The following is a 23,681-nucleotide window of genomic DNA, read 5'->3' as shown; positions in this document are numbered from 1 at the left end:
ACCCTGTAACGTTTTACAAGATCATCTATTTATTGGCACTTTTAATTCCTGCTACAAATCTATTGATTCCGACGTTTTGTCACTGCATTAATTTTGATTCGACGTTGTGACACTGCCAAAAGAAAAAAGCAAAAAACAATCTTTGGTTACCGCCCACCGCCCCTTTGCCCGTGCACAGCACTGCGCATGCTCAGTGTAGTAGCCGGTCATGGCGGCGGTGTGTGTTTGTCCATGAGGTGGGGGACGTAAATTCTGCGGTTTGTGACAGAGCGAACAGTAGGAATCGCTGCCATGGCCGGAGTGTTTGACATTGATTTGGATCAGCCGGAGCAAAATGTGTCCGATGATGAGACTGACGAGGTACTTTAAACGAAGCTTCTGGGCGTAGCTGCGCGGCTTGTCATGGCACAGCAGAAACTCTTAATGCACAGTAGCTAGCTGTTAGCCGCTTAGCCTGCCTGCTTGCCTGCGGAACACCGTGGGCCTACTCCCGTAGCTGGAGCTCCCGGGCCTCCTCATGGGTAGACTTAGCACAAGCTAACACGTTCGCAACTTTTAACCTACATTTTTGGGGAGCTGTCGAATTAGTCTACTTACATTCCACCTGATGTGTATCCGCGACGCCGTTGCGTTTTAATGCCTTAGTTGTCATGTTGCAATTGTGCAAGCACAGCCTTACTTGGCCACTGAGCAGCACTGATAAAAGTGTCTGTGTGCAACAGTTTATTTTGGCATACGGTGACCGAGTGGCTCTGTGTTGAGCTCTAGAGAATAGTGTAGGAATCTGTAAATGCACTATCACGCTACTACTGTTTTTGTTGTGGACTGTATATCCCGATGAAAAATTAATGTTCAATCAGCTATTATAGGTAATTCCCAGTTAATAGCACTATCTTTTTTTTGTTAAAATCAAGCTTACGTTTTAAACTTGTTTTTTCTTTCAATTATAGAATGTTTAAAATTAGACCTTTGCTGAACATCTTGCGTCATGTTGATGTTGAGGAAACAATGTTGTGACTCAACAGCTAAGTGAAAAAAAAAACACCTTCTCTGTAAAGGCATGCAGAAAAAAACTGCTTCATATATATATGTATATATGTGTGTATATATGTATGTGTGTGTGTGTTTGTATATATATATATATATATATATGTGTGTGTGTTTATGGTGTTATTTATGCTGTATCATGTTTTGAAAAAGTATTGGACCAAGCAGGGCATTAATTGTTTACAAAAACATCTTAATCTTTTGATTGCTTGACATCAACTTCTGCTTCCAGGCACAAATTAATGACATCATGGACCAGTGCAGTGGATTTGAATTGTAAGTATTAAATATCAGTCGTTGCCGGAGATTGTATGACCAAAACATGCCTGGCTGTGCTGGATGTCTCTTTGCAGTAACATGGAAGGTTGCGAGAAGATAGAGATATCGGAAGACAATGTCAATCAGGGCACAGAAAATATAAGACCAGAGTGTTTTGAACTACTAAGAGTTCTTGGAAAAGGAGGTTATGGAAAGGTGTGTGTTGGAAAGGCAAAAATTATTGACCTGAATTCTTCTTATTTATTCCTTTGCCAAGATCTTCCATTTATTTCCCTTTTGCAGGTTTTTCAAGTCCGAAAAGTTGTCGGAGCTGCTTCAGGCAAAATATTTGCCATGAAAGTCTTAAAAAAGGTATGTCTTTGTCTTCTTTCTTAAATACAGTGCCTGTAAAACATCATATACTCATCGTTATGAATACATGTGATGGAACTTTAAATATGAATGCGGTGGAACAATTTTAGAATGCTACTCGACTTAGGGTTTATTCAGACCTTGTGATCATTTCTCCTTTAGGAAGTATGGTGGTACGTCTACTTACGAAATTAATTGGTTCTGGAGGAAACTTCTCAACTAGAACATTTCCTAAAATGAGACGCGTTTTCCATGTAAATGCCCTAATCCGTTCCATGCCCGCCAAAATTCAGACATATATGTTTTATGAAGCATAAAAATGCATCAAAAGATGTAACAAATACTTGTTACAATTAGACTACTTTCCAACAAATGAGAGGTGTGCATAATGAAAAAAACAAAGGAGTAAAGAATAAAAATAATGGTCATTTACCTTTTAACTTCTGTCATGTTTTTTATCCCTCTGTGGTTCACCAAAGTGGTTTTTGTTTGGCGTTTTGTAAAGAACATCTGACTTTTGCTTTTGTCGTGTTTGTTTTCACAAGTCTTCGAAAATGTCCAAGGCAAGGCATCTTTTTCCAAAAAAGGCCCATCTTGTGCAACGTAGCCTTTGTGATCGAGGCTACTTGGCTCACAGTGCCCAACAGCGTGAATTCCGGTCCTCTTTTTGAACTTCTCGAACCACTCACTCGATGCCTTAAACTACCGGTGTTTTCGAGCAACTGTTCCCTCGCCTGCATCCTCCCTCACGAGGTCATGAAAAAAAATTACACTTGCCTTTTCGCAAATTATTGCCTCGTTCACTGTGTCACCAGCCCCCTCTTTCTCCTTTATCCACACAAGTAACAACCTCTCCATCTACTTCAATATTATAGCAAGGCCTGAGGAAGGAGCTTTTATGGCTTCCTTTTGTTCTAATATTGTGGTGATTGTACATACATTACGGTCATATTCTTTGGCGAGATCAACCGAATGTATCTGTTTTTCATACGTTTCTATTATCTCTTGCTTAGTTTGCATGGACAAAGAAGCTCTTTTCTTTTATTTTTATTTTCCTCTTTTCTATATCACTTTCTTGGAGTCCATAGTGAATACTATGAAAGTTTGTATATGAACATAAAACTATGGGCACACCTCATGGCCTGAGGGGCGAATGATGAGGACACTGCATAGACTCATAGACACATACGTTAGAGGTCCCTCTTTGCCAATGGGATGCCAGGAAGATGCTAGGCAATAGCCAATGGCAGAGCAGGTATGAGTATGTTGTGTTCAGTGAACTTTCGGAGCCGCCAGTTGCGTTCAGTGAACTCTATTTTCTACCTTTGTACCCCAAAATTTGTTTCATAACGAGGCAATATTTTCCAGTTGAGGCGTTTCGTTACTTGAAATTTAAGTATGAAGAGACGTCCGTAAGTAGAGGTATCACTGTACTGTTTGGGGTCAAGTTGTCACCATTGTCAAGCCTTTAACAACTAAACAGGAAACGTTTTAAATGACATTATGCCATTCATAACTTTGAGTTGCAGAGATTTCAGGGAAACCTCCGAAAATCCCTGCAGTCGTAAAACAACACAATACCGGAGCGTTTATTGAGTGACATGTGTACGGTGATGCTGTTTACTCCAACGTTGTGATCTAGTCTAGTGTATATTCTTTTATTTCTCTTCCAATGTCCCAAGCCAATGAAATATTTTTCAAGTGATATTCTGATGTCATTTCATGAATTGTGGTCGTTAGAATGAGTTTTGCCACAGTAACCTGCCCCTGCCACAGATTATGCTTTGTACAATTTCAGGGGCTTTTTGTTTGATCTTGAAGCCATTTTTTTGTGCTGGTAAAGTATCTGGGTTAGTTTGGAAGTTTGCCAAGTGTATTGCTCTGCTGCAGCCTTGGCACTGTAAACAGCCTGCCTCAGGAGATTGTGTTTGATGCTCGAGTGACTTCCCCTTGATTGGCCCCAACAACCCCACTGACTTGTTGAAGAATTTGTTTGGGAAGATGGAAAGTTTTCTTGTTCAGCGTCCATAAAAAGCAGATTTACTGTTAACTTGCTTGATGTTTTTTTGAGTGACATCTACACTGTGTTAGATCAAGATGAGAAAACCCTTCCTGTTTTTTCAAACTTGCACCATAAGAGAAGTCAGATGCTACAATGTAAACATAAACTTTATGCAGCAATATTAGATTTACAAACCAATGAATGATCATCTGAAGTTTCTGATTAGCTAGTGACAATATTTTAATATTTTGTATACAGTTTTAAAACTGCAATACAATGAACATATAAATAAAATCTAATGCGTGTTCAATAATATGGTACTGTATTTGCTTGTCCAAATACTGTATATCATTATATGACAGATTTTGGACCACAGTTACTTCAAGAACACATGCCCAGGCAGTGTACAATACAAGTTTAATGCCAGATGATACAACAGAGCTTGAAATACACTTGGAGATAGTTGGTCACTCATAATACAGTACTTACTAGACCTGGAATATGTTGAGAGTAAATTTTCCTCATAGGAAGAAATTGAAATAATCAGTCCAAAGGTCAACTGTGATCACCATAAATCATTAACTGTTTAATGTTGTGAAAACTGGGAGTCATATTTTAATATCGGTCATTGTAAAATACAAACCGGATTGGGTTGATGTTGGGAAATTGTGTAAAATGTAAATAAAAACAAAATACGATTTAAAAACCCTTCTCAACCCATTCTCAATTGAATACACTACAAAGACAACATATTTAATGTTCAAACTGATAAACTTCATTGGTTTTTGCCAAATAATAATTACCTTAGAATTTCATGGCTGCAACATGTTCAGGAGAAGTTGGGAAAGGTGGCAAAAAATACTGAGAGAGCTGAGAAAAGTTCATCAAACACCTAATTGGAACATCCCAAATGTGATCAGACTAATTGGGAACAGGTGGGTACCATGAAAAAACAAGGATAAACATTTTATCTGTCATGTTAGCAATTATTAACAAATGTCCCCATCTATGTGGACATCGATCAGTGACTCAACACACCTCGCACTCCTCTATTACAGTGAGCCAAATGTTTCATTTTCTTGTATAATAGCTTAATGTTTTGTTGGTATTGTTCTTGGACGTGTGACAGGCAATGATTGTACGCAACGCCAAGGACACAGCCCACACAAAGGCAGAAAGGAATATCCTGGAAGAGGTGAAGCATCCTTTCATTGTCGATCTCATCTACGCCTTTCAGACAGGCGGGAAGCTGTACCTCATCTTGGAGTACCTGAGCGGTCAGTGCAAAAATATACATACCTGACACACAAATAAGATAGTGGCACATCTCAAGAAGAATTGAAAAAGAATGCAGTTGACCTTTGTTGGGTTTTCGAACAATAGAACTCAGAATTTTACTCTCAAATCTCAATTTTATTAACTGTCCATGCAGTTTTTTAAATGGATGGATTTCTATATTAACTATTATGGATATACAGTGATCCCTCCCACTTCGCGGTCTCAAATATCGCGGTCTCAGTACTTCGCAGGTTTTTCTAGGAAAAATTAAAAATATTTCAAAATTAAAAATAATTTAAAAAATGTGCAAACATTGAAAAAAATCAAAGGCAAAAACGTACATTACACAGTACTGTATTCATCAAATAACTAAGTAATATTAGTTAAAAACTATGTTAAGAATTCTTCAAGCGTTAGAGTTCGTGACGTTTGTTATCTTATTTTGAAATGCATGCTTTTAATTTGTCGGGTCACGTTGCATTTCCGTTTCCTGTTTTATGTTCTCTGTGCGTCATTCGGTTCGTTGCGGTGACGTAGTGAAGGACAACGTTTGCTCACATTTATAGTTTATTATCACTTATGTTGATAACGCACGCTACTGCCTATCTTTAGTAAGCGATGAGTGTTTATTCTGTTTATGTGTTCGTTTGTGTAGAGGTTGCACTTTATAGTTAGTAGTTGTTGCTAACCCGCTGATGTCGGCTAAAAATACAGTAAATTCATAGATTAAAGTTCGGCAAGTGTTTATATGTTAGTTGACTGACTTTAAGATTGTTGTTGATTTATTATTCAACAGACACTACATGATACACCATACATGAGCCAAAATAAATGTGAAGTTCAACATGATGACTTGCGTAGTCTTTCACCGGAGTCTTGGTGCAGATAACCAGTCCTGAGAACAAATTCTCAACAAACTAAGTAATATTAGTTATTTAATGAATATACAATAATGTTAATAAGGATAATGTAATGTTAAATAATAGGAGAAAGGAAATAAAATACGCACAAAATACAAAAAAAGGGATTGTTTATGGTTACTGCGGCTATATTGGGGCGTACATAGAAATCTAGGAACTGATACCCTATTTCGCGGGTTTCAGACTTCACGGTGGGTTGACACCCCCCGTTGACCGCGAAGTAGGGGGGATCACTGTATCAAGGCATTTTACTTACAAGAGTATCATAACACACCAAACATTCTCTTGAGCGTTCGCACCTACACTCAAAGAACAATTAGTTTTGGGTTACGCGAACAATGTAGTCTCACTCCTATGAATTTAATTCCGCCACTTCACTTCATTTCATCTATCACTTACGTGTCATGTATTACATATGATGTCTTGCGACATTAACAGCTGTCATGCATCTCACACTTCAGTGACATATTTGAAATTGGCTGGGTATCAATCCAGGGTGTCGGCCACGTCTTGCTTGTAGTCAGGAGGGACAGACAGACTCAATGTTCCCAGCATAATTTCTGGACATTTATATGTAAAGATTGCACAATTTACTGTTGTGGAAATCATTGAATTGTCCTTGTCTGCAAAAGAGTGAAGGGCGGGCTACCTGGTGAGGTGCGTATTCACTCGTGCTGCTGTGTTTTTCTTTGCAGGAGGAGAACTGTTCATGCAGCTGGAGAGGGAGGGCATTTTCATGGAAGACACAGCCTGGTGAGAAGTTTAAAAATAAATAAATAAGTGGGGGTGGCACATGTGCTCAGGGAGGCAATCTAGTTGACTTTGACGAGTGAATGAGGGAATGGTCTTTCCTTGTAGTTTTTACCTAGCAGAGATATCCATGGCTCTGGGTCACCTGCATCAGAAGGGCATCATCTACAGAGACCTAAAACCTGAGAACATCATGCTAAACAATCAAGGTGAGTGGGAGTTTTAAGATATTGGTCAGATGACACATTTGTTGGACCAACTACTGCAATCAACTACTAATGCGGTGTTTTGCGTCCTTTAGTGAGCCAATGACTCAATTTTCTATAATGAAAAGCTCACCTCACATCACCAGACAAGAGCATTACAAAGTATGAAGACTGAACCATAATTATATTGAGTCTGTTTACGGACAAAATTACTGATTCAGTTTGAAATCTAGACCTGTTTAGTTGAATGCAAAGCCACTATCATGCTATATAACTTGCAACATGTCTTTAAAAGTCAAGGCTTCAACAACCACTAAAGTGTGGTAATTTGCTTTTTATGCTTTTTGGTGGGGGCTTCCTGGGCTAAATATGATACTCTGCTTGCGGGGACTGTGAGATAGTGAGTCCAGTGCTGCCCCTTTTAGTGGAGATGGCTGAGCAAAAACACAGTTTCTTTTTTATGATGCATGAGAAACATTTGCAAACACAGCCAACAAAACAGGGCTTCTCAGATGCAGATGAAAACATGACTGAAATGCAATGAATTAAACCTAACAGTAAAGGCAAGAATCCACCAGAGGGCGTCAAAGCAGCAAAATATCTTTTGCCTGAGCAAAATATCTTTTGCCTGAGCAAAATACAGTGGACCCCGTGTTACTGCGTCTCTGGCTTACATTTTTTTTCATGTTTTGATGTGGAATACGGAGTTTTTGCGTCCCCTCTTTATGGTATTTTCCCGGTTTTGTAACAAAAACAACTGTCATGACCCTAGGGGCTTGGCTGCATTTGTGGTGTTTGGTCTCCATCTGCAGGTGTTTTTAGCTAATTGCACGTATTTTCTTTTGCCGTCAAAGCCTTGCAACGCGTCACTACAATGCTGGTCTGCTATTGTTCGGCGTCTCCTCACGAAGATGGTGGTCTTCTGTTGGTCGGCCTCACCCGTTTCAAAATGGCGAAAAGGCTAAAGCTTTGTTCTATCGGGAGTGGTTACAAAACCGTATTTATAGTGAATTTTACTGCTTAATTCAAACTTGAATGGGTTAGCCATGGGTCCCAAGATTGCCAGTGATGTTAAAGAAAGTAAGACGATGATTTATATGGAAACGATGCTGGAGATAATCAAGAAATACAAAGCTAGCCTAGCCTAGGCTACCCTTACTAGGGAATATGGGCATAACAAGCGCCACTCAAAGGTAACTAAATCATTCCTATATATTTTATTTATTATGTTGTCTGATTGTATACATGTACATTAAATATACGTAGCACTTACTATACTATTTTGGTACCAATTTTAATATGTATGTACAATTTTGATGTTTTGCCCGCCATACGGTGAATTCGCCTTACGAGCCCAACAGCGGAACCGATGAATCTCGTAACACGGGGGCCCACTGTATAGTATGAATTTTTTCATTGCACTGCGTACAACAAATGTATAAGGTTTTCAGCAATCGGATGATAGATTTTAAAGAAGTGTGTATGTCTTTCAGGCCATGTCAAGTTGACAGATTTTGGCTTGTGCAAAGAGTCGATTCACGACGGTACAGTCACCCACACTTTCTGTGGTACCATTGAATACATGTAAGTAGCTCCTCGCTACTTGACAACTAATATGCATTTTTGAATTGTCCACAAATTCATTCTTGTATTTTGAGTAATTCATGCCTTCTTATTGGTACAGGGCCCCAGAGATACTAATGCGAAGCGGACATAACAGGGCTGTAGACTGGTGGAGTCTGGGTGCTCTGATGTATGACATGCTCACTGGGGCGGTCAGTGTAATTCACAAAATTGACTTTTTCTTGCCTACAATTACAAATTCTTATGTAGTGCGATCCCTACAGAGATTGAGTAATATTTTCTTCTATCTGTAGCCGCCATTCACTGGCGAAAACCGCAAAAAGACCATCGACAAAATCTTGAAGTGCAAGCTCAGCCTTCCACCCTACCTCACACAGGAAGCCAGGGACCTGCTAAAACGGGTAGCGTTTATTTTTTTTATTTTATTTTTTTTACCTCAAGGTGTCAATATGACATGACTTTGTTTGATGATGCTTTTCTAATGACTTCAAATGTGCACGCAGTTGCTTAAAAGAAACGCCTCATCGCGGTTGGGAGCGGGCGCTGGTGATGCCACCGAGGTGCAGGTGAGCGTCTGAAAATAAGAAAAAGGGTAAATTGAGCATATCCCGTGAAGACCTTCACATACACTAGTGGTTCTCACAGTGGGGTCCGCAGACTCTCGGGGGTTCGTGAAATAATTTGTGTGTTTTGGAACTCATTTATTTTATCGTTTAACCATAACAGATTTGTGCCTTGTTTGGCTTAGTCTTTTTCTTATGGCGCCGCCTCTGGACGCTGTTGATAGTGTGCTGTCTGTCTACATTATCTAAATAGAAGCCACTGTAACATCGAGGAAGGACAGCAAATTGGGTCATTAATTAAAAGAAATGTAAATTTGTGTTTGTTTTATAATAAATTGCAAAAGTACAAGTGACTCTTCAATAAAGCCACCAATTCAACCAGTTTAATACATTTTTTTAAAATGTAATAATTTTAAAATTTGTCAAAATGTTAGACCCCGTTCTACCGTATATCTATAAAATACACAGAAGCACTATGACCCGAAATCTTGACTATTATCTTCATAGCGCGTGGTTATGTCCCGCAGGCACATCCCTTCTTCCGACACATCAACTGGGAGGATTTGCTAGCTCGTAAAGTGGAGCCTCCCTTCAAACCTTTCTTGGTGAGTAGTGTGTTTCCATCTGGAACCTGTTTTATTCATTCAGGCTTTTTCTGGCCGACTTCATTGTGCTAAATAAACTCATAGGTGATATTTGTAATGGGGGGGGGGGGCTTCCAGGTCATGATTATACAGTAAAATGTGAGAGAAATTTAGTATCTTGAAAGTCAGAAAACCAATGTATTTGTACATAGATTTTTCATGATCCATTCCATCTCTGAATTTGTAGCAATCAGCTGAAGACGTGAGTCAGTTTGACTCAAAATTCACCAGTCAGACGCCGGTCGACAGCCCTGATGACTCGACGCTTAGTGAGAGTGCCAATCAAGCTTTCCTGGTAACTTCTGCTCAATTCGGCTCTACGGTGTCTTGAGCAGGAAATAAAAGCTCAACTGCTTCCAATGGCTGTCATACTTCCTCACAGGGCTTTACGTATGTGGCTCCGTCAGTCTTGGAAAATATCAAAGAAAAGTTTTCCTTTGAGCCGAAAATCCGTTCACCTCGACGATTTATTGGCAGCCCAAGAACGCCTCTCAGGTAAAAGTCTAATGAATAGTGCACAAAATCCTCGTCCACTTGTTCATTTGGGTCATATTGTCATGTCAGGTGCGGTCAGTGTATTTTGCATATATTCAAACAGATTTAATAGTTGTAATTGCTGATACAGGGATATCTCTTGTGGTATTTTTAATTTTCAATCCAAAAATCACAATCATACAAAAGTCCTTTGAAAAAAAACTACTATTTGTCTCAATAGTAGCTGTGTGCACATGCAGTTGTGGTTAAAGCAGGGCACTGGGGCCACAAAAAGGAAAATGAACAAGGGCCACTGATGCAGAGCATCTGAAAAATATTCACCATGCTGCAGTATTTCCACATTTTAGGCTAGACAGAGAAAATTGTTGACGCTATAACCCCGAAGTTCCGCACGCTTAAAATATACATTTGGAACATGTTAAGAATATTGTCAAAACTATCCCATTACTCTTATCTAAAATTGTAATTGTAATATGTAGTGTTCTCGTGAAATTATGGTCCCTTTTTTTTTCTGAAGACCGAGATATTTTATACAATCATCCCCTATTTATGATAACTAGAGGCGCCAGAATACGTATTAGGTAATAATTATGAAAGTACTGTATTGCGATTTGTCACGTGAATGATAGTATTGAATCGCTTCTTTACGTTTGAATGATTGGTCACATCGTATTAAAACGTCATCTCTCAATGTCTCCTCCTCTCTATCCATCCTCAAGCCCGGTCAAATTCTCAGGAGGGGACTGCTGGCCGCGGAGTTCCCTCCTCCCCAGCGGAGGGCCGACTCTCCTCCAGTCTCCTCAGGACCAGGCGATGGAAGGCTCCGCTCCAGAGCAGATGGACGTAACCAGCAACTCGGAGGCCTCCGCCCCTCTTCCCATTCGTCAGCCTGCCGGGGTCAACCTGGCTCAGATTAAGCAACAAGCGTTCCCCGTGGTGGCCAAAAGGCCCGAGCATTTACGTATGAACCTATGACCCAGCTCACCTCCTTACGTTTATTTCCTGACTTTTTCTTTTGTTGATATTTTTAAGAAGCAGAGCAAAAAGGTATGGATTCTGGAGATAATGTCAATGGAATCTTCTCATACACACACTACAAGCTGTAATAGCCCGGCGGCGGGGAGCCGGACCGGGATGCCAGCGTGCCTCGGTTCATCGATCAGTGTTTACCGTCTTGCATCGTTGTCATGCCAGCATTAGGACTCCCCACCCCGCCCCACCCCGCCGCCTCATTGTTCCCAGCTGCGGCTTAAGAAGGACCGGAGACGTTCAGAGGAGGTACAGCAAGAGATTTTTGCAGAAAGCGCTTTCTGCTGTACAAGAGGACATCTAAGTGCTTTGTGCTCATTTAGTGAATGCCATTAAAGAAGTTGCTCATATTTCTAGGACACCATGATTCCTAATTGAATGGAAAATGACGCAATTAGGTCTGTAGTTGATGAGAGATGTATTGGTGGCTGTAGCTTTCATCTAATGTTTTGCTATGCATCAATTATGAATACGGGAGCCTAAATTAAACATATCTTTTATGTTTGTCAAATCTTTTTAACCCTTTCAAGGTGTAATATGGTTTCAGTGTGCTTGGAAGACCAGTTCTGCTTCATTCTTCAGGATTTGATTTGAATTATTATCATTTGACATTCATTACGAAGAAATATCTCGGTGTTGCTGCCCCTGGTGCCAGTAGTTGATCTGGATACTTTCCAGTTGAATGCTCTTTAAAAAAAAATGCTTAGGCTGCATTACTTTTAATTTGCATCAAGCCCACTTGTTTGAGAGGACGTTTTAAAATTCCTGTTTAAGCAAAAGGAATTACAATTAAAAAAAATTAAGTGGCGTGCCTTCTGCGTGGGGCAGCACTTCACACAGCCATCTATCAATACATTTAATGACATCTGATGTATTTCAAGTCACTTGTCTTGACATCAAGCAAGAAATTCACCCTTTTTCCTCTGTGTTTTTTGATCATTTGACGCCTACAAGTTAATGTTAAAATCACATGTAAAAATGGCAACTATTTCTTGCGACCAATTCAATCACCAATTACAAATGATTAACTTGCCTCAAAAAGCGTTTTTGCAGTCAAATATGCAGGCTTTTGACAATGAATGGACATGCCCGATTCATTAACCATTAAAAAAATAACATTCGGGGCATTTCAATGCCCAATCCAGTGGTCAAGAACCATTTAAAGTTTTATTTCTTGTTATGATATATATATATATATATATATATACTGTTGTGGAATTTGATAACAATTTGTGGAAATCATGGGTGTACAGTGGAATTTTACAATCTATTAATGCTTAAAAGGGCCATATCATATTTTGAACTTTCTACAGTAGCATAAATAAATTACTGATACCTTTGGCACGTTGCTGATTACATTTCTTACGTATATGAGTTTTAGGGTACTGCTACTTCCAACCAGGAAGTGAAACGTCATGTTTACTGAAGCCGCTCCTCTACCCATGTAGCTGCTTATTCTGACGAGGGTAGCGGAGTGCGAAAGACTCGAGTGGCGTGAATGAAGGAGCCAAAACAGGCATTTTACTGACATAATGCAACCATACCTCCCATCAAATCGGTTCCTTGGGAAACCGGTATTCATAACAGTTCCGCACGCAGATGAATGATTTACTGCTGAAGTTGATTGTCTGACTGTGTGCTCCCAAACACATTTTCACGAGACATTTTCTACAGTGAAACATAACAAATGAAACGTTGCTGTTCACATGACCGACTCGGCGCAAATCCCCTACCAAAACCAAGCTAAACAAGTGAATAAGGTCAGTGTGTATTTACTGTTGCATGGGTGGTACGAGGGCTTGCAAGTTCATCTGCTCAGGCTGGTCAATGCTGAGTACTTTATGAAAAAGGTGTGCATTGAAGGACCATCTGTGCAAAGCTTCAAAAAGACCTGGATTTTGCAGGTACTGTTGTCACAAGGCCTCTTTGCACGTGCACCACGCAAGACCCCATTGGTGAAAAATCATATTTTAATCGATACAAATGACTAACGCGCGTTACAGAGCATTATAATATACAGCCCAAAAACCACTCCTAAACCCTTTACATTTATTATATTTGAAGCAGTTGATAACATGCAGTTCATTTAGTTGCCTTGAGATAGCGCTGGTGTTACTGTTGCTATGCAGAGAACGTTTTTATGTCATCATTTTTAAGTCCAAGCAATATTATATATTTTGGGATGATTTTCAGCCTGTAAATTTACTTAAATTTAGTTGGATGTGTTATGAGCATAATGAGCTATATTTAGAATGCCAAATCCATATTTCAGGGTGTATTGGTGAGAGTACAAATACAGTAATATGATAATGTAACTATATACTGTACTTTGGAATGACAGTAATGAATAATGCTGCATTAATTTGGAAGTTACTCGCCCAACACTGGTTATGTCATGCTGAATATTTGGACAAGCCAGTTATAAACGATATCATCTGGGCTGATGAAAGCAAAAATTAATTTTTCGGACGCCACAATGCAGGGGTTCTCAAACTTTTTGGAGTCAGGGAACCCTTTTAGAAAATATATTTTCCAAGGACAGCTTTTATGGCTTCATCACCATGTTAGCAAGCAATTGTAGATACAAATTTAAAAATTATTACATTTTAAAAAATATGTTAAACTGGTTGAATTGGTTGCTTTATGGAAGAGTCATGAATAATTTCACAATAAAACTAAATGAACACAAATGGTTTGTTTGTTTGTTTTTTTTACGAATGTTCTGTCCTTCCCAGATGTTACAAAGGCTTCTTTCTATCTAGGTCAGTGCTTCTGAATTACATTTTACCAAGCCCCACTAAAAAAGAGAAAACTTTTCACACGCAGGCAGCATCACCATGAGCTTTACAAGGGGGGCCCGCCGCCCCACTATTAGATAAACGCTGATCTAGGTAGACAGGGTTTCCACAAAGTGCACTATCAACAGCGGACAGAAGGGGCGCCAAAAAGCAAAGACTAAGCTAAACAAGGTACAAGTCTAACTGTTAAAAGAAACTAAATCAGTTCCACCCAAATTATTTCATGGACCCCCGGGGATCAGCGGAGCCTACTTTGAGAACCGCTGCCATAATGCACACCATGTTTGAAGGAGAAATGGCACTAAAAACACCATATCAATCGTCAAATTCGGAAACGAGATCACATTTTTGAAGCACAGCCAAATGGGTAAAGATACAGCGATGTCTTTGACTAATACTTGCTGCCATCTACAAGGATGATGATCCAGAAAATATGGTCAAGGAAAATTCAATTGGTTTCAAGAAATAAAAACAAAGCTGCAGGAATGACCCTTGAATTACTTGAATCTGATTCGAAAACCAACTGACATTGAAGGTCCATAAAAGAAGCCCAGGGAACCTTCACAATTTGAGGACTGCTTGCCATAATCCAATGCAATGCATTCAACTAGTTTCTCCTTACAGCACATGTGTCAAATTCAACGCCAGGTCCAGGCTAGATCTGGGCCACCACATAATTTTATGTTGCCAGTGAAATGCTGATTTGATTTTCAAGTTTGTGGATTCCAATTTTGCAAGTTGTTTTCCAGAAACCAGCATTAATTTTTGTTCTCAATCCCTCTTTTGAACAGTTTTTACTGGCCTCTGATTTCCAAATTATGTGTGTGTGTGTGTGTGTGTGTGTGTGTGTGTGTGTGGGGGGGGGGGGGGGGGGCACTTTATGTAAAACAAATAACACACAAAAAAATCACGTAAACACGTAATTCTAACTTTTGGTCTGCGAGATTATATAGAATGAGTTTTGGTTTATGAAACCAGGACTAAGAAAGGTAGCAACTACAAATAAATCTCCGGTAAAGTCCGCTGTGTTACAGCTGTGAATGACGAGTAGTGAATTGAACCAATTCAGTTTATTCACTCAATATATTTCCCCACTGCTTGGTGGTGCTGTCAAATGGCTGTTGTCACATTGACTCCAGGTTGATTGCTCTTTGTACTGTAAAGATGCCGAGATGAGGCAGTGAATGGAACCCTTATGCACACTTACACAGGCTTTTTTACAGAGTATTTAAACATCAATAAACCCACATCAGCAATTAAACTTATCATTATACATGCCAAAACTTAGAATAAGTCATAATAATTTAAAATTATTTGTCCACGAAGTTTAATGAAGTCCACCAAGAGCAGGCAAGCTTTAACAAGATTGTACGCTAAATTACAAATGGCAATTTTATGTAGGTGTCATGGCGTGTTGAGTTGGGAAGAGGAAGGAACAGGACCCCAAAAAAAATCAGAAAAACTGAGGAATCTGTGGCCCAAATAGGACATTTTAACAAGAAAATGAAGCAGAACCGAACAAGAGCAAAACTGGGAGGACAAAGTATCACTAGACAGGTGGACCAAATCAAACTCACGAGAACGCAGACAATAAAGGCAGACGCGAGTGGGACAGAAACAGAAACAAAACAGCACAACAACCAAACCCAACCAAACATGACAATTGAATATGAATGACATCAAATGACAAAAACATATTAACTCATCCAAAACGGCTGTTCCAAAGTAATTTCAGTACAAAATCTATTCTCTATTTTTTCCTCAGACTTTCATGACTTGCTTGTAGAGTTTGTCTTTGAGTTTCATTTCCAATAAGAAATCATTTTGTACGAGATGGGAGGTTAATGCTGAAAAAAAGCATCGGCTAGTCTAGCTTTGATGTACAGTAACGCTAACATTAGCTGGTTGAGCAACATGTTTTTTTTTGGTTTTTAATAACCTGATTTAATTACTTTCACCGTTAAACATGGTGGATCAATTTATCACCGCCTTCCTGCAGTGAACATTCAGTTACGTCACGTTCTACTCGAGCCCTCCAGATGGCGATCTTATGACTCGATTGGCTATTGCAGCTGTCTAACAACAAAAATAAGGGCCCGTACACAATGTCGTTGCACACTTAGAAAAAAGCCCTCTACTTGTTCAAGCAAATGCCCGGGCGCCTACCAGCTAAGCAGACATGGTCTGCCTCGCGACACGTTAGCTGAATTCTATTTGGCTAAAAACTCTACACTGAAAGGGCAGCACTTGTAGGTGTGTACCCATATGAATATGACACGACAAGAACAGAATATGGAGAATAATTATATATATATATAAAATACGTATATTTTGTTTTTAAATGAAATTGACTTTATTATAGTTACAATTATTATAGTTTATTATAGTTATGATCATTTCAGGTTATATTAGGCCAGCAGAGAAGGCCTTGCTTGAAAGATGCGGCAATTTGGCAGATACACATCCAAGTCCGAATCAAAAGTGGTGTCGCGGGCTGACGGGACATGACGGACATTTGACAAACATCTTACATAATGATATCATGATGGACATCTTACATCATGACATCTGACGTAATGTCTATCGTGACGATTACAACAACGGATGAAAATAGCAATTCGGACATTTTTAATTCGCCTTTTTTCTTTAAAAACACTTCTGTGCATTGTACGCTAATGTTGCCAGTGTTTGGTGCAGCATAGTGCATAAATCAGCTACTGCTCTAAATTGGCTGGGAAGAGCAGTATATCACTTTTCAAAGACAGGTGAATAGAGAGAAAATGGCTCAAATAAACTCAAATTTGTGTTCTGTTCAAATATTGGGTCCTGTTTCTGACGCCACTTCATCTCCACCAACTAAAGCTGCCTAAAATCTCAAGTTGGTATTTAACAAAAGAAAAAAACAAAATCTTGGGTGATTCATTACGAAGTTGAAATGAGATTTGTTTTCTGTATTTATAGAATTTCATTACTGCCAAAAGACTAGCCCCACTTGAGAAATAGCGGACCCTCTGATTACTTTCAAGTCACCTGTGGCATCATTTGAAAAAATGGCTCGCGTAATATTAGTACATATACTTTATGTATTATTATTACAAACTTTGCAAATCATTACAAATTTTATATTTGAAATTTTACCAAAATATCATCTTGTCTTGTGAGACCTCTCGTCATGTGGGATTTGTGTCTCATCCCATCCCAAATATTTTTTGAGGCTCGAGGGTTTTGCGCCTGATATTAGCTGTTCCCAGTATTGCATTCTTCTGCATGGAGACATCAAATGCTGTTTTTGGTGCACGATCTACCCATCCAGCCTTGGCTGCCTGATCACTTATCGGTGCCACTGTTGTCTTTACCCTTCCACATTTTCTCTGGTTTTCTTCAGCTCTCTGTATTACTCCAGCTTTTCATGTGTCGTTGATATCACTCGGGATTGCTACATCTACCACAATTGCTGTCTTCTGATGTTCATCCACCATTACTATATCAGGCTGGTTGGCTATCACCACTTTGTCCGTCTGGATCTGGAAGTCCCACTGGATCTTGGTCTGCTTGGTCTCCACCACCTTTGGGGGTGTCTGCCATCTTGATTCCATCCATCCATCCATTTTCTAGAGCCGCTTATCCCCACAGGGGTCGCAGGCCTGCTGGCGCCTACCTCAGCTGGCTTCGGGCAGTAGGCGGGAAACACCCTGAACTGGTTGCCAGCCAATCGCAGGGCACACAGAGACAAACAATCATCCAATCACACCTAAGGACAATTTAGTATGTTTAATTCCCCTGCCATGCATGTTTTTGGCGTGTGGGAGGAAGCCGGAGTGCCCGGAGAGAACCCACGCGGGCTTGAGGAGAACATGCAAACTCCACACAGGAAGGCCGGAGCCAGGTGGATTTGAACCGGGACCTTCGAACTGTGAGGTGGACGTGACTCTGGGACCTCCAATCCATAAGCAGTACAGATGTCACGGTACACTATTGCTGCTGCCTTGTTATGCCGATTCATGTGTAAAATAAATTTCCCCCCAAATGTGACTTGTATTTTAGAGACTTAAAAGCCACTGACAGAAAGCTAAGGTATACAGTATATCTTTCAACTACTCCCTTCCAAAAGCATATGAGTGTACGATAGGATGCGCTTCCAACATTTGAGTTTCTTGCAGCATTGAGTTTCTTACAACATTAAGTTTCTTGGCCAAGTTCTTTGCTTGCGGTTCCTTTGCTATCAGTTAATAAAAATTCTGAATAACCAGTTGTTGGTCATGCATGTTGCAAAGTTGTATTGTTGTTTTGGGGGGTCCTTGTGGGTCATTACTTGATGCCGTCCAAGTTCTTTTTTTTTGGTCGTGCTGTTTCCATCGAGGAAAAAAAAATGCTGAGATAAAAAAAGATCATAAAGTGTCCAGCTGCTCATTTGCACAGGAAAACCAAATACATGGTCCAGTTTAGTCCCCAACATTGACTCTGCATCTCCACTCAGAAGGTCTTTTCTCCTGCAGCCTCTTCAGTAATGGTCCTAAACACACCCACCAGATGGAGCCAAGCAGGACACACACCACTGACTCCACATAGTAGCCGTCAAGCGTTGTCACACAGGTGCCGCCATTCTTCGTGCACAGCTGGAAAAGAGGACTTAACAGATTCATTGCATTGCCAGTACAACTGCAACTTGTGGCAACAAATTCACAATCGAACGTTTCTAGTAAATGACATTTTCCAGATACTATAACCAACCAAGAGACTTACACGAGCAGCCTTCTGGACCCTAGCAGTAGCACTTAAACTCCTGTTGGTAGTTAAGCCGCACTACAGAGTAATAATCACTATTAGTGTTCAAAAATTTAAAGACGCATGCTTACCCCCACTGCCTCCGGTGAGGAACACGTTTGCCCCACAAGGCCCTTGCACTCCTTCCAGGTGAGGGCATCCACCCACCAAAGCGCCAAAGTGGAGGGCCAGTTCCCACCCAAGTTTGTGACCGTGTTGAGCAATGTCATGTAGGTGCCACCGATGAGCGGGTCACTCACTTTGGCATGGAAGGCCATGCCGGCGACGTACATGCTGTACAATGTCACCTGTGGACAAGAAGCTTCGGTTAGTACCTCAAGGCAGTTCTCCTTCATTTTGAGTCATGGGGGGGGGGGTTGTCAAGGTTTGCTGAGAATAAAATGATAAAAGACGGTGAAAAAAAAAAGTTGTTTTGTTACAAGAGTTAAGTTTAAGTGTGTTTAATGAAGAAAGAAGTTTTAGATTCAAAACGTATACACTATGTATTTTTTTTAAAACATTCCAAATGCTACAATGGGGATTGGAAATTTTGAAAGGCTTTTGCATACAAGACACTGACAAAAAGCTGTTATATGACATGACTGACAGGGGGTCTCAAACTTTTTGGAGTCGGGGACCCCTTTTCGAAAGCAAATTTTCAAAGACCCCCCCCATAGCAAATGTTTGCAGGAACAAAAACAATAAAAATATTTAAGCCATACTTTATATTTGAATTTAAGCCGTTTTTATTCACCAACAAATTCAATTTGTCAATTTGTAACTTTTCAGCTATACTGTACTGAAGTTTAGAAAATAAAAATTGCAAATTGCACGCCTCCTTAATACAGTAACAAATTGGCTCATTCCCCCAAACAGGTTTCTGCCAATTGTTTACATTGTAAAATAAAACGCTGCTTTAGCTTTGCTGCCTTGATCGCCTCGCTAGCAATTGTAGACACAAAACGCATTGTCAAATTTCTAAATTATTACGTTTTTAAAAATAATTAAACTTGTTGAATTGATTGTTTTAATATAGATTAATGAATAGAATATAAAATGAAATGGAATTAGCACAAGTATATATATTTTTATTAATAGCCCAAATTATTTCACAAAACCCCTGCAGTCAGGACACGGACACAATGGGTCCGCGCAAGGGACAATGTGTAAGATTTAGAACATTTTTCATGACAGGCATTAGGAGGTGATGCATTTAACGTTGTCCGTAGCTATAACAGACATGGCAGCCTCGAGAGGAGTGCTAACCCCCATGTATTCTAATTTAATGATAACTAGACCTACGATGATATTTAAAACATACTGTTGGTTGTTAAGAGCACATTTATTTCCAAGTTTTTGAAATTTATAATCATTAAATGTATTCCTTTTTAATTAAATACGCTATCAATCTTACACATTGTCCCTTTAATGCATTTGAGACCATTTAAATTTGTAAAAACTTGAAAACAAATCCAAAATGTTTGACTGGTAGCTAATGTTAAACCCTCCTTAAATCTCAAAGCCACTGTGGGGCGATCGTTGGCGCTTGTCTGCAATGGTTCGTAGCCTGTCGGGGTTCGTTTGGGGCCTCCGACTAGGCTGACGTTCCCAATCAGTGGGATGGAGACATCTGCTGGCATATACACTGCCTGGAATAGCATCCAAGTAACAACTCACCTGATGCACTGCATAGCTAAGTAGAACGACGACGTAGTAGTAAACGGGGAAGCCTTCTTCTTGTCTAACACTCGGCGTCCACCAAACAAGCAGTGCGTACTCCAGACCAATAATTAACCTGCAACAACATACCACTTAGCAAAAACCTGCGAGACATAAAACTGTGTTCTAATAGCATGTGTGTGTTACAACCTTAACGGGAAGGCCTTGTAAAAGACATCCAACGGTCTGGGACCTGCTGTGTATTTACTGATGACCACCGGTAGAATGATCTGGAGCGGCACCATGGGCACGGCCAACAGAGCCAACTGCGCCTTGGGAACGCCGGCCTCCACCAACTTCAGACCAGTCACAGCGTCTGCTGCGGAGAAGCCGATCTGAAAGGAACGGCCAAAAGAGTAGGCCACCCTAAGTAGCGTCGTTCCTCAAAATGTTTTCAAGAGTGCTTACTTTGGCAGTGAGAAGCAGCGCACAGAAGGTGAAGACCGCCGGCATCTTGATAATAGTGAGCAGCAACTTGTAGGTTTGAAAAACACCCTGCGTCTGCTCGGGTTCTTTCCTTCCGTCTTTGCCGCTCTGGTTCTCCCTTTTGAAGATGGCAACCAGCGTTGTGGACACCAGGAATACCACTCCCCAGAAGAACAAGAAGTCTGCAGCCAAACGACAAGCATTAGAAATTCAGAGAGTGTGACATTCAGAGACGAACTAACCCACTTGCCAGACAAGGTGACAATTCCATCCTCCTTGGGCTCCGTTCTGAGGTATTTGTTGCAAAAGTCAGCAGACTCCAGAGCCAAAAAGAGCACATTACCCAGGAAGTAGCCTGCCGTCTGGCCCACAGAGTTGCATGTGGATGCATATCCTACATTCTCTTTAGATAGCATCGTTAGCGCCCAGCCATCGACAGCAATGTCCTGACAAAAGACAGGAGTAGAATACCCAATAAATCAACTTCACATTATTGCTTATAGTTCCGTATAAAAAATGTTCTATGACCATTCTGCCAAGAAAAAACATTGTTTTCAGTATAGTATTTGGCATCTATTGCAGCCTGAAGAGCCTCTTTCATTGCCAATGTTCTTTTGAAAATAACTTCACAACTGAACATATTTTCGTTTGCATTGGTACGACCTTAATATTGTGAAACTATGGATTTTCTATTTTTGATTACATTATTTCTGTAAAATTAAGACTTGTTAATCATACAACACTATCTGATATTATGCTATGTGGAGAAAGAAATGTGCATACATTGATGTGTTTTCTTTATTTGGAGTCTTAAGACTTCTAACATTACAATATGACTACTGTCACCATTTTTACTTTTTACTACATTTTTCTTTCTGTGCTATTATTCTGTTTCTTCATTTCCCCATATATCCAGCTATATTTTCAAGGCTCACAAGATTTTCTTCCTTAAGCAGGTTTTCCACATGTTCTGAATCTGAACCATTACGTTTATAGTTGCCTACCTGGGTCGCTGCTAGAAAGGCAAGCATAAAGAAGACTGATGTCAGTGCCACCACGTTAGGGCCACCCCCACTCTGCAGCAGTGAGTCCACTCTTAGAGAAAGGTACAACATGAAGAGACCCAACAAGTACTGCGTGGGTACTAACCATGATTTCCTGCAAAAACATAGGCAGAAACGAGAGGTTCAACTTGTATAAACAAAATCTACAGTGCAAGTTACATGTCTATATAAAGTATACTATTACCTTCTACCAAACTTGGTGAAGTAGAGCGCATCCACCAGCGGTGCCCATAAAAGTTTGAGACTAAATGGCCAAAAAACTAAACTAAAGACAGCTTGGTCCTTGTAACTGACATTCTTGCTTTGTAGGATCAAAGGAATGCTGCCAGCCAGTCCAAGGGGAATCCCTTGCAGCACATAGAGTAAGAGAAGTAGCGACACGTTTCCCAACTCGCCTCGAATACTTCGGTGGACTCTGGGACGAATCTGCGGGGAATCTGACTCTAATATAAGGCAGTCTCCATCTCCTTCGGGCTCGGACATGTCCATCTCTGTCCTGTCGCTGTCCTTTATGCTTTCAGTATGACGAAGGCAGACACCTTGCGTTCTCTGCCGTGTTATTACATCATGATTATTGTGCTCCATGGTAGCACCAGGGGCGTCAAAGTCTGCTAAATAACACAATTGCGTCATGATTAAATTCGTAGCACGACCGCTAACATTCTCAACCAGCTGGCTAAAACTTATGTTGCAATAAACAGATACAAAAGCAAAACAACAAATAGGGGCATCGGAGTAAATCTACAACATTCAATTGGGGAGGTCAGTTGTTGGGGGGGTCAAATACGAAGGACAATCATGAGAAGTGGTGAAATGTCAATAATACACCCAGATTTCGTTGACAGTGGCATGAATAACATTCCAAACAGAAAAGGCATACCCAAGATGAAAAATTACAAACACACAAAAAAGTGAGTCTCGAGCAGCGGAAATGTAATGAAACAAAGCATGCCACGCACGAAGCTGAAAAGCCTACCGTGGACGCGTGTCAAGTCACATTGGTAAAAATTTAACAATACATATGTGAGATGCACCAGGAAGTATATATTTGCGCAACATTCTAATGTGTCCGATTCACTACAGGTGACGTGTCAAAACTTAACTGAATGGTCTTGTTCCGCTTTAGTTATTGCCTGTCGTGACGGTGCTGTGCATTGAGTAAACACTTGTACTAAAATGAACTAACGTTGCTCTTTATTTTTAGTCGTTTCAAATACTTTTTTTAAGGGAGTGGGTTGTTTGTTTCAAATGCTTTGTTAAGGGAGTGGGTCGTTGAGGACGTGGTTGTGATCGCAAGTAAAAAGAGGTCTCGAATCCTAATAAAATAGCCACGTTAATGACATCTGGTGGTCAAATGGAGTCATAGCAGCTACATTCCTCAAAATGATGCCCTTGATTTGGGTTTATAATATCCATAACACCAATACATTCAGCTTTACATTTGTGTCTTGTCTGAACTTGTATGACCAAAGCTACTGTCAAGACGACAGCTTGTCAGAAGTGATACTTTTTTCAGTGATTGTATAATTGTTTAATGATCTCTCTAGATCTATTGGGGAATAATAATAATAATAATAATAATAATAATAATAATAATAATAATAATAATAATAATAATAATAATAATAATTTCAATAAATAAACCAATATAACCTACAAGGCAAATCACACATTTTACTGAGTGACTTCATGAAGGCAGGCAACAGCATATTTTCACGAACTCAGCGTAAATCACGTTATGTTCACCGCTTATCCTCACAAA

The 23,681-nt window shown here is 40.0% G+C and overlaps 2 protein-coding genes and 1 long non-coding RNA gene across 5 annotated transcripts; 1 reads left to right on the top strand and 2 right to left on the bottom strand.

The window, feature by feature from the left end:
- The first annotated feature begins 194 nt into the window (after positions 1–194).
- rps6kb1b (ribosomal protein S6 kinase B1b) lies at positions 195–11,659 on the top strand. The gene is made up of 15 exons (XM_088427076.1): positions 195–360; positions 1,280–1,323; positions 1,401–1,521; positions 1,609–1,677; positions 4,809–4,956; positions 6,573–6,630; positions 6,736–6,836; positions 8,327–8,417; positions 8,518–8,608; positions 8,711–8,818; positions 8,921–8,983; positions 9,508–9,585; positions 9,812–9,919; positions 10,007–10,119; positions 10,839–11,659. The coding sequence occupies exons 1-15, from the start codon at positions 292–294 to the stop codon at positions 11,092–11,094; spliced, it is 1,518 nt and encodes a 505-aa protein (XP_088283202.1). The 5' UTR covers positions 195–291; the 3' UTR covers positions 11,095–11,659.
- LOC148416276 (uncharacterized) lies at positions 4,245–7,035 on the bottom strand. The gene is made up of 2 exons (XR_015867170.1): positions 6,527–7,035; positions 4,245–6,437 (listed from the first exon to the last, which is right to left on the bottom strand). It is a non-coding gene; the product is annotated as an uncharacterized LOC148416276 (long non-coding RNA).
- A 3,342-nt stretch (positions 11,660–15,001) lies between the features above and the next one.
- Positions 15,002–22,976, bottom strand: slc33a1 (solute carrier family 33 member 1). 3 transcript variants are annotated; one of them, XM_088427073.1, is made up of 9 exons: positions 22,896–22,976; positions 22,104–22,530; positions 21,860–22,013; positions 21,106–21,301; positions 20,838–21,037; positions 20,580–20,764; positions 20,388–20,505; positions 18,803–19,018; positions 15,002–18,562 (listed from the first exon to the last, which is right to left on the bottom strand). In XM_088427073.1, exons 2-9 carry the CDS (start codon positions 22,502–22,504, stop codon positions 18,389–18,391), a joined length of 1,644 nt encoding a protein of 547 aa, XP_088283199.1. In that variant the 5' UTR covers positions 22,505–22,530; positions 22,896–22,976; the 3' UTR covers positions 15,002–18,388. The 3 variants fall into 3 exon arrangements, with proteins under 3 accessions (XP_088283199.1, XP_088283201.1, XP_088283198.1); XM_088427075.1 differs by having other exon boundaries at positions 22,104–22,527; XM_088427072.1 differs by lacking the exon at positions 22,896–22,976 and having other exon boundaries at positions 22,104–22,867.
- Positions 22,977–23,681: the final 705 nt, after the last annotated feature.

The sequence above is a fragment of the Hippichthys cyanospilos genome, chromosome 11 (genome assembly GCF_059441005.1).
Source record: "Hippichthys cyanospilos isolate Australia breed blue-spotted pipefish chromosome 11, RoL_Hcya_1.0, whole genome shotgun sequence".
NCBI classification, from domain to species: domain Eukaryota; kingdom Metazoa; phylum Chordata; class Actinopteri; order Syngnathiformes; family Syngnathidae; genus Hippichthys; species Hippichthys cyanospilos.
The sequence above is the reverse complement of the archived record's forward strand: the minus strand, read 5'-3'. Positions and strand labels throughout refer to the sequence as shown.